The sequence below is a fragment of the Salminus brasiliensis genome, chromosome 2, assembly GCF_030463535.1.
Source record: "Salminus brasiliensis chromosome 2, fSalBra1.hap2, whole genome shotgun sequence".
In the NCBI taxonomy this organism is placed as follows: domain Eukaryota; kingdom Metazoa; phylum Chordata; class Actinopteri; order Characiformes; family Bryconidae; genus Salminus; species Salminus brasiliensis.
Genome location: NC_132879.1, coordinates 52,342,972 through 52,354,075, shown reverse-complemented (window position 1 = coordinate 52,354,075; position 11,104 = coordinate 52,342,972). Strand labels below are relative to the sequence as shown.

Genomic DNA, 11,104 nt, shown 5'->3' with positions numbered 1-11,104 from the left:
AATGTGACAGCACAAAATATCAACGTTTAATTTGTAATCAAGGCTCATCTGTTGACCTTTAATGAAAATTGAACTCGTGACCTCCAGACCAGGCCTGTGTGGAAAGTGCAGCAGCTTTGGGATGTCATCTTTAAACTTATAAACCAGCATACGCCAACATATGCTGATGACCTGTGTTCCACTACAGTCAAAAAAATTGCCAGAGAAGTGCCAGTTGAATCCCCCTCCTCTTCATAGGAGCGTAAAATCCGTGAATGTGACGTATCTGACGTACAGCGTGTTTGAGATGCTGCGCTGCGCGCCGAGAGGCCCGACCACAGCAGGCTTGCTGGAAACTGCATGGCTCCTACGCAGGTGGAGCAGCCCCACAGGAAACCCTTATGTCACTCACTACTGAGACAGCACAGAGGACTACACCTGAAACACACTCCTTTCCACAGGGGGATCACCGTAGAGGGGGGGCTGGATGGACATTTGATTAGCCATTGTATGATTTTTTTTTTTTTATTTGCTATGAAATATCACCCTTTTACTTGTTACAAACATGATCAGAAACAAAAAAAGACAAAATCAAAAACTAATGAAACAATAAAAAAGCTTTTTTTTTAGATTATTTAAATATTTTGGTGATCTTATTTTTATATTTTATGAAATATTAAATTTTATTAAATATATAATTTAAATAAATATAAAATATACAATAAATAGATGATGTTTTTTTATCATATCTCCTGTGTAGTGGACAATCGGGTCTTCCTTGATCTCAGAATGTGGATTTTTGTTGAAAATGACACTTAATGACCCACCTAATGAGGGCTGATGATGTCCACCTTACATCTGCAAAGCACCAGGTGCACCAGACAGTTATAGTGAGCTGTGCAGGATCGTTTTCCAGACAAGCTTTGTATGCTCTTTTCACCATTTTGTCTTTAGTAATATTCTTAATTTCTAACCTGTTTTATCATTAAAAATTACAGATTTAGTTTTTTGTTTTTAATATTTTGGGCATTTTTTTTCTATTCAGTACTTTTTTGCTTGTGACTATAATAATAATACTGAACTAAGTCATACAGAGTCTCTTGTAACCATTTAATCATTAAAATTCACTGATGCTTCTGTACTTGTACTGAAGTGCAGCTCTGGTTTCACTAAATCTCCTGGAAATCTTCTTTTTTCAGGCTTTTTGTTGGGGGTGCTGGGGACATTATAAAGAAAGAGGTTTAGCTATTACCCTACCTTATTCCTAATAAGCTGATATGCAAAAATGAACTGACTTTTCTATTGTCTATTTTCTATAGTTTTGCTCTAGTCTGCAGTTTATCGTACAGTAATCTTACTCAAAACTGGATTTTCAGATCAGTTCTGTTCTCTTCTCCTTGGGAGGTAATCTAAACGTGCTTTCTGGCAGGAAGTACTGGAACTCTGTACTGTGACTGTCTCGATTTAGTAGCTCTTGGTTGGTCTTAAAGGGGAATTCCTGCATCTGTTGCCTATGTAGTTCATATATGAAGGCTATTGCTCAGTTATGTTGATAGAAAACGTTGTTGCAAATTACACCTATTGTCTACAGTGCAAATTACTATCCAACACCACCAACCTAAACACATCTTCTCAGTTCACATGTGAAGTTGGCGATGCTAAAATAGAGGCAAATCTAAAAAATATACATGACTGTTTTATGATGCAGTGTATGTATTTTAAATATATAGTTCAGACCGAAATCTAACACAGCTGATCAGTAAAGTACTGTAAAGTAGTATCTTGGGCATCAGGCAGTGTGTTCATAACCATTCTGTGTAATGTAGCTTTTAGGGGCATTAAACTCTTAAGACATCTGGGTCCCATCACCACCACTGTGAACATTTCTGACTTGGTAAGTTTTCCTAATACGTGTTTCAACGTGACAGCAAATTGTCAAAACAGCAGAATTGGGAATGATGTAATTTTTCAATTCTTCCAAAGAAACCTCCTCGATTTTTGCCTGTGCTCTCATAAAAGGGTCCTTCAGTTTAACCGGAGGGGACAGCAACAACATCAGTAGTCCAAGGTCCCAGTAATGTTACTTTCTAGAGGACATGGCATAGATATACTGTATGCACATAAGTGAGCTGTTTCATGTTTGCTAAATATATGCCTAAATCTGGTACTCAGTGTTTGATCGTCTTTGAGTGTGTAAGCAGTGAGAACAGAGACAGGGCTGTGACTTAGTTGGCAAATTATTATTAATTAATCTTCGCATGGAAAGCCCTGATCAACACTGATAATTTCAGCACTAACAGTGCAAACACACTACATCAGGGTGATCATATGAGTCTCCAGAAATCATGCTTCTACCACTTTTATGACAACTGCAGTCTCAGAATTACTCAACCACATCATGATAAGCATCTTTAGTGCTTGTTAGAGCAGCCTTCTGCTGTTATGACCTGCTGCCAATGTCATAACAGCAGACATCAGCTGCAGACACCAGCTTCTAGGAGCATTCCTAAGGAATCTTAGCCCATTCTCATGACCAGTTCACTGATGTTCCTGGGTTTGTTACTACAACCATCTTCTTCAAAACTTTCTATGAGGTTCAAGTCAGGTGACTGTGGCAGCCAGGACTTTTTCTGAACCCAAGCTTTGGTGGACTTGGGATTATTGTCTTGTTGGAAGGTCCAATGAGTCCCAAGCTTCAGCTTCCTAACAGAAGGTATGGAATTTTCTCCTAGGATTTCCTGATACTTTATTGATCATCCATGTTGCCCTCCACACGCTGCAGGTTTCCAGTGCCAGAGAAAGCCAAGCAGCCCCAGTGCACCAGCAAGCCAACGCCATGCTTCACTGTAGGCAGGGTGTTCTTTATTTCAGCGTACGCTTCATTCTTCTTCCTCCAGACATACCAGTGATCCAAAACATACCTGAAAAGGTCCCGTTTTGTTTCATCTGGGATTCTGTTCTCTGGAGTGATGAAACAAAACCTTTGGCCTATGGATCAGCGGTTTCCCTGGAGGAGGTAGAATGAGGCATTCGCTGAAAAGAATACCCTGTCTACTAAGTATGGCGGTGGCTCAGTGATGCTCTGGGGAGCTTTTCTCCAAAACGTATTGGATGGAGCACCATCCCAGAGAACATAGTTCCACTGCTCCACAACTCAATGCTAAGGGGCTTTGTACCCCTCTAGCCCACGCCTGGCATTCTGCAGCATGTTTATCTGCTCCAGAGAGTCCTATTCTATTGGCAGTACTTATCTACAGGGACTAGCATGCTGTGTGTGTGTGCATTTACACACCTGTCTCAGCAATTCGTGTAACTTAAAGTAGCTAAATGCATTTACTAGAATCATGCACCGTGCAGCTTGATTTAGGGTGTGTCGGTGTGTCTTTGCTGTCGTAACAACGGGGAAAGTATACCTTGCGTAGATCGAATGTACTATGTCTCTTAATTAATCATGGGTGTGCTTTGGGTGTAACGTGCAAGAAACCAATCAGCGTGTCACTTGCCTTTCCCTTTAAGAGCCAGGTGCGGCCTGACTTTGGTGCGTGTTCACTTCACTGCCAAGATAGCAATGAACATCTGACTGTTGACATCCGACTAGGTTGTTTTCAGTCAGTGGAGCTCCTGTGTTTTCTATTGACCTGAACACACCTTATGTCGCAACCTTCACGGCCATCGGCATAGATATATTTGCAAGCACCATTGCTATTTAAACAACGCAGGCGGAAGGCGTGGAAATAGACTGTTGCGGGGTGTAAGATAGCCATGAGCATCAGTAAGATAAGGCCCATAGTGTTCATATACACTTACATTTATAGCATTTGGCTTACTCTCTTATCCAGAGAAATCAACATCATGTTCCACAGGTAGGAGAATGTAGTGTTAGGGACATGCAAATGCACACACACAGCTTGTTTAATCCCTGTGGAGAAGTACTGCTGCCAATATAAAAGGACTCTGGAGCAGAAACATGAAACATGAACATATTGGCACCATGCTGCCTAATGCCAGGCATGGAGTAGCTAGAGGGGTATAAAGCCCCCCAGCATTGAGTTGTGGAGTAGCGAAACTGTGTTCTCCGGAATGATGGTCTATGCTTCATCCAATACTTTTGGGATGAGTTGGGGAGTTAGGAATGAGGATGTTGGATGGTGATCATGCAACATCCTGACTCTACTAATTGCTTTACTGCTCTTGGTGCTGTATGCAGTCAAATTCTCACAGCAATGCTTCTCCAAAATCGAGTAGAAAGCCTTCTTCCCTAGACACTAGAGACAGTTACTCCAACAAAAGCAGGATCAACTTTTTTTAATACCCTTGATTTTGGAAGAAACCAGGAACGAGCAGGTGTCCCAATACTTTTGTGCACTACTAATGAAGTCACTGAAGTTAATGGTGCAGTAGAAGGTGTGTGATCTCTGTGGAGGGCAGAGTCTATATCATAAAAGGGCAACAGAAATAGGTATAAATAAGAAGCACAATAGACAGCATCAGGACAGGTGTCTGTAACTGGTTCTAAGCAGTTTTTATGAAGATGTAGTAAAATGCTCACGTGTATAGTGCATTTCTACAGTCAGCAGAGTCTACAAAGAATTGCTAGGTATAACCACTAGTGTAACTGTGCGCTGTGGAGGGGAATTCAGAGTGTAAATATTCCCAACCAGTGTGGTTACCCATTTTAAAAAAAAGAAGCGGCTTTCTGAGTTTTTTCAAGCATCGTACTGCAATTATATGAAGAGAATGTGTCTAATAGCAAAGAATGGTTTCCTGGTACACTATAAAAGATGACCTAGGCATTACCAAGAGGGATGAGCAGATTGGTACTCAAGCACGGATACTTCTGAGTCTGATTCTGATGAAAATCAAACCCAGGAGAATTGACCTGGCGTACCAATAAAGCATTACCAGCATGCCACTTGTGTTTTTGATTCTCGAAAAAGAGAAATTAATGTTAGCATGGTATGGACAAAAGTATTGGGACACCTGGTCGTTCACTCCTTTTTGTAAATTCAGGAGTAGTAAAACGAGTTTATTCTGCTTTCGTTGGACTGGGTAACTGTCTCTACTGTCCAGGGAAGAAGACTTTTTTGCTAGATTTTGGAGAAGCATTGCTGTGAGAATTTGATTGCATTCAGCAACCAGAGCTTTAGCGAGGTCAGAATGTTGGATGATCACCACCGCACCTCCTCCCCAACCTCCCCAGATCACAAAAGTATGGGATGGAGCTCCAACCATCATTCCAGAAAACACAGCTTGAACACAAGGGGTCATATTCATATTCATAGGTTCGTAGGTTCATATTCATCTGGAGAGTTCTATTCTAATGGCAGCACTTCTCTACAGGGAGAAGACTCGCAACTAAAAGTAGCCGAATGCATTCATTAGAAGGGGTGTCCACAAACATTTGGACATACTGTGTACATATAGTCCATATTCTCACAGTAAAATCATAAAGATATGCTTTATTAAAAATATTTAAAGGTGCAGCTACTGGTAGTGGAATATTTGACCGTCCCTAATTCTGAGCAAGTTCATGAGTTCCACTCATTTGTGTCACTGTTGACCATTCATTTAAAGTCAGTGATAAGTTTCCACTAGTGAGTCTGCCACAAAATGCAGCTGAATAGGGCAAATGTTTCCACCAGTACACTCTGGTTTTATTGGTCACTGTTACTCATTAGTCACTCTGCTCGGTGTTCATCCCTCTCTCACCTCTCAACCGTTTTTTTTAATTTTTAAAGCAATACAACAATGTTCAGATTCAAAGAACTGCTATTTACTTTCCACCGCATAAGCTAAGCAGGGGAATTCTGAATTCTTCTGAAAAACATTGTAGTCAGTGGCAACAAAACACTGTTCAAGCAGAATTTAGACAACATGTGAGATCAACCACAAGGGAAAGCGTCAGTGTGATACTGTATACATGGCTGTGTACAGTAAAACAAGATAACTTATCATACCATTGGGCTAATACATCTCCAGTGGCCTACTATTTACAAGGAAAGCAAGTGCTGCTTAATGCGCCCATTAAGGTTAAATAGAGTGGAGGGTAGAGTGTATTCCAAAGAAGGACATGTGAGCAGCCGAAATGAGTTACTTTGAATTTCTATGAATATGAAAACATCATCTGATAAAAATAGACCACTCAGATGCCTTTATGATAATGTAATATTAGTGGACATGACATACAAGGTGAAATGGGCTGTCTGAAAGTCTGAAAGTACAGAAATTCTGCATTATAGTGCATTGCAGTCATTCATATATATATATATAGTGTAGTGTAGTGTATATATATATACACTGCACTACAGCGTATTGCACCTATCAAATCTGTGATATGCACAGTGCATGGAAAACTTTGAGATGTGCAAGATTGGAGGTATTGTGATAACATCGAAAAAAAATAAGCTGACTCATCTGGTTGGTTGGTTTTGTCATGAGCCCTTACTCAGAAATCCCACAGTTTTGAGGCCATGCATTGATGGCCACTGCTTTCAATCGCATCCCTTAACTCTTGCCAGTCAGAGTTCTTTCTATGAATGCCAGTGAGGAAATTACCTGGCTTTGGCATGTAGGTAACAAACATTACACATTTTAGGAGCAATGCACCTCTGATTGAAAGGAAATCTTCGTTGACAAAGAGCCCACAGAAACCGCAAAACCCCATCCCTTAACGCTCTCCACTATATAAACCCCTTGACCCATTCTTGAGCACATCATTCACATGCTCACAGTTTTGCTGTTCTGTAAGAGCACAGTGTTTCTTTGTGAACCCTGCAAAGTCCTATATTGTGAGAAACAGAAAGCAAGAAGAATGGATACCTGGTTCAACCTGATGCTATTCTGCGGACTTGCCGTCATTACGTTGCTGAAAGGAACTACTGGGTTTTCGATCCTTGAGAGAGAGCACAAAGATGTGGTTGCGGTGCAAACGAAATATGTAAGTGTTTCCTTCTGAAGGATCTAAACTAGCATGTGTTTAAAAGCATTTCTGAGCATATGCGACTTTGTAAGATGTAGAGTTTACATGTTAACAAAGAGTTGATGCAAAACTGCATGAAAGCATTGTAGGCTCTATGAAAGCGCTGTATAGACTTTATAGAAGCAGTGCAGACTGTGTGGACAGGTTGTAGACTGTATGGAAATGTTTAGTTCTATTAAGCAGATAACATTTGTGAAGGTTTGGAGACTCATAGCAAGAGTTGTCATTAACAGCCTCTGCAGGAGTCTGAAACGCATCATCATTAGAAAGGGACAGTGAGGAAGTTCCTGCTAGATCTAGGAACAGGTTGGGTTTTGGAGTAATGTTCTCAACAGTCATTATTTGATTCTTCTTTCTCCAGAAGTTGAAAACTACAAGGACTGCCATATTCACACAATACCTTGACAAAGTAGAGGTAAGTTTGACCAACAATGCCTTCAGTTGAACAATCTCAATGATGCACTCTTCACAAGGAAGATGCTACACAGGGTTGTTTGGACAATGCTATAGAAGAAGCGCTTTCGGTTTCATGAGCAACCATGTTTGTCAAAGAGTTTGAAAAGTGAGTGTGAAGAACCTTTTAATTGGTTTTTCAAGTGATGGTTCCCTTAAAAGCATTCAAAAGGTTCTTCAATTCTTTTACAAACATGTTTCATGAGGCTTCATGAAAGGGAAAGTAGCTCCTCTATGTTTATTTTTAAGAGTGAGTTGGAGCTCACTGGCATCCCATTGACCATAATCAGTAATTATGTTGCTTTGTCTCAAAGACTTGTACTTGTGAGCAGTTGGTGTTCGCGTCCATGTTGAACTCGTACATGGACATCTTTTTGGACATGCTTAAGAATGAGCCTGATGACAGCTTGAAGAGGATAAAGAATCTCGTGAACCACCTGAGGGCAAACAAATACACCAAAGAGCAGTCAGTGTTGAAACAGCTTCAGGAGATTAGGCATCTGGATGTAAGAAAACAACCTTCCCTTAAGGTTTAAAGCACTTTTTAAGCTGAGGGGACAGCAATGCACGGTGTTCACTGTTCCTAATGGTCTATTTCTTGTTCTCGTTTAGGTGAAAAACTTCACGATCCAGAGTGGAGCGATGGCTGACTTTCTCTCCATTTACGACATTGCCTCAAAAGGTGGACAAAACTAGAAAAGACACTGCCTTATAGTGTGTGACCATGTTAGAAGAATAGGCAGAAGCATAGAGCATACACAGAGTCTGGACTGCAAAAAATATTTTATTGTCTTTTGTTGTTATCTTATTTATCAAACTTTAATATTTAACTATTATTTAGATGTAACTTAACATATTTATTTATGACAAAAATGTACCAAACAATAACATTGTGCAATTTACCTGAGATGTAACTTATCGTAGTTTATAGGTGTACTTGGTTCATCAAATTTCATTAAATGTGTGACTCAAGTGCTTTGTGTGAGAGCTCGGTGTATGTACCATAAACCACTAACATTTAACTTGCAATAGCTGTGTTTTTGTACAGGAAAGTAAAACTCATTTATGGTTCTCAAAAAAATGCTGGTATAAAAACAACTCAGTTTGGGTCACTTCCACGACCCAGTGCCATGTTTCTTACATAACAGAACACATGGCGTGTTAAACTGACCCAGCATCACTGGTTCATAAGACTATACAACTAACATTACTCTGTTTTTAACTGTTCTGTTGGGTCGTTTGTTGTTTTGTTGAACTCCATTTGTTTGTTTTGTCTTTATTTTGAATGCTCTCTATTATTTGCCTTTTATTTCTTAATAAAATGAACTACTGATAAGTCGAAAAGCAGTACCGCCTGTTCAATCAAAGCCAAATCTTTACTCACACCTGTTCTAAAAGTCTTTTCTAAACTTTGATAAACAACATATGACAAATAACACCTCATGCATGTAATCTAGTTAACATTCAGAGAAGAGCATGAAATACTGTAAAGTCTGGTCTAGCTAATCTTGTGAGATGGGAGAGTAGTGGATAACAACACTGCCTTTTCTGTGGCAGGCCAGAGTTCAATTCCCTGACTCAGGCAAGCTCACAAAGCTACTCTTTGGAGGACTAAGGCGGGGCATCTAAGACTTGCTATTTTCTCCTACCTGTGTAACATGATTCAAGTGTAAGTCACTCTGGATAAGAGTGTCAGCAAAATGTTGTAAATGTTAAATACAAAAAGGAGGTGGTTTCATTTATAGAAATAAAACATGCTTCCATTTGCTACTGTGCTTATGGAGGCAATTTTTCTTTCTGTCTTGGTTAATGGTGACATTTTATACAATACGTCCAATTCTTAGGCCCTTAGACTTTGTATGTCACTCTACACTAAGCTTTATTCCTGCAGATTATTATAATACTCATCATTATGAGATGAGAGTGTGTTAAGCTTGAATGGCCGACACAGTGTTTTATTCATTTATATGGCTCTTACTGTTTCCTTTCTTTTCTTTTTTTATCTCCTAGGTCTCTTGACTGTGCCTTTGCCTGTGAACATGTCTGTAAAAGAGAAGCTCAAACAACGAGCCAGGAAGCAAAAACCGGGGAAGCAAGAGGGTGGTAGGCTAAAAACTAACTCTAGCTCCGGAAAGCGATGCAGAGGGAAGTGCCGCTCGGGGAAGCACAGCTGGGGAAGTATCAGCTAAAAGCTAACCTGAGCTGAATGGCTTTAACATCTCTTCATCTTGCAGCACACTAAGAGAACAGGAACAGTGTACAGTAAGACTCTGGAATAATAGTTACGAAAAATAATTGCAGTGCCCTTGTAACAGTGCTATTAGCCCCTGCAGTGATGCAAAGTAGAGTCAGATCAGAGCTTATCAAATGAATCACAAACCCACAATAAAATGGAAAACATTGTGTTTTATGTTGCGTTCCATTTAACCAGGATATCAGATGTCGGCGCTAGGAATGGCGTCACACTCGAGTTGACTGTGTTCCAGTTAAACAGCTCAATAATTGTATGCTGTTTCCAAAAAAGTTAGATAAAGACTTCAGAGTTTGACAATCTTTTACTGTTGTTTTATAGCAAATCCAACCAAAAAATCCAACCAAAATACCTACATGCCAAAGCCAGGTAATTTCCTCACTGGCATTCATAGAAAGAACTCTGACTGGCAAGAGTTAAGGGATGCGATTGAAAGCAGTGGAAATCAATGCATGGCCTTAAAACTGTGGGATTTCTGAGTAAGGGCTCATGACAAAACCAACCAACCAGATGAGTCAGTTTATTTTTTTTCGATGTTATCACAATACCTCAAATCTTGCACATCTCAAAGTTTTCCATGCACTGTGCATATCACAGATTTGATAGGTGCAATACGCTGTAGTGCAGTGTTTATATATATATACACTACAGTACACAAAATATTTAATGTGCCAAGTTAGCATTGCTAGCATTGTCCCAGATTAGCATTGTTGGCGATAGCAGTTGGTAAAGCATTGTAGAGTATTTTATCCATCTATCCAAACACCATGGAATCATAGACGTTGATGTTGGCCAGTACTGTGTGTATGACTGATTTAATGACACACAAATGGACAGAAGTGCTAATAAACTGTATAATACTACTACTGTTATTACTGTTGCTATGCAGTGCAGCCATCTTGGACCACAGCAGAATTTTAGAGCAAAAACACACGGCCTGTAAAACAGTATCAGGGCATTTTTCTGCCCAACCAAAGTCACATGCTCACTGTTTATACATCACCTGAAACTCAACCCAAGCAACACTGAGCTGCTGTTCATTCTCCACACCCCTGAAACCACAGGTCCTTGGCGAAATCTTGCCACTCTACTTTGAGAACTCCCTGGTCACTCAATCTGCAGAAGCACAATACCTTGGTGTAGTTGTGGACGACCACTTATCGTTCCTGACTCATGTTTGCAAACCTGACTTTCTCCTCGACAACATCCAGAGAATTCAAGCTTTTCTCTCAAGGCCACACAGGTGCTTGTTTAGTCCATCACCATCTCATGACTTGACAGTTGCAACTCTCTTCTGGCTGCCTTTACGCACCATCAGACCTCTACAGCTGATCCTGAAATACAGCAGCATGACTTGTCTTCAATGTTCCTAAGTTTAGGCACCTCACTCCTCTACTTTGTTCTCCTCACTGGCTTCCTGTAGCTGCATGCATCAGATTTAA

General features: G+C 40.2%; 1 protein-coding gene across 1 annotated transcript; it reads left to right on the top strand.

The window, feature by feature from the left end:
* Positions 1-6,734: 6,734 nt before the first annotated feature.
* On the top strand, positions 6,735-9,600 carry ifng1r (interferon gamma related). Its single transcript, XM_072673482.1, has 5 exons — positions 6,735-6,916; positions 7,320-7,373; positions 7,726-7,917; positions 8,024-8,093; positions 9,422-9,600. The coding sequence occupies exons 1-5, from the start codon at positions 6,791-6,793 to the stop codon at positions 9,598-9,600; spliced, it is 621 nt and encodes a 206-aa protein (XP_072529583.1). The 5' UTR covers positions 6,735-6,790.
* The last annotated feature ends 1,504 nt before the right edge of the window (positions 9,601-11,104 follow it).

Excerpts from the sequence above, each read along its gene's own strand:
- ifng1r (XM_072673482.1), top strand. The coding sequence starts at position 6,791 with ATGGATACCTGGTTCAACCTGATGCTATTCTGCGGACTTGCCGTCATT. Across the intron at positions 6,917-7,319 it reads TTGCGGTGCAAACGAAATAT|AAGTTGAAAACTACAAGGAC; the intron begins GTAAGTGTTTCC and ends TTCTTTCTCCAG. Across the intron at positions 7,374-7,725 it reads AATACCTTGACAAAGTAGAG|ACTTGTACTTGTGAGCAGTT; the intron begins GTAAGTTTGACC and ends TTTGTCTCAAAG.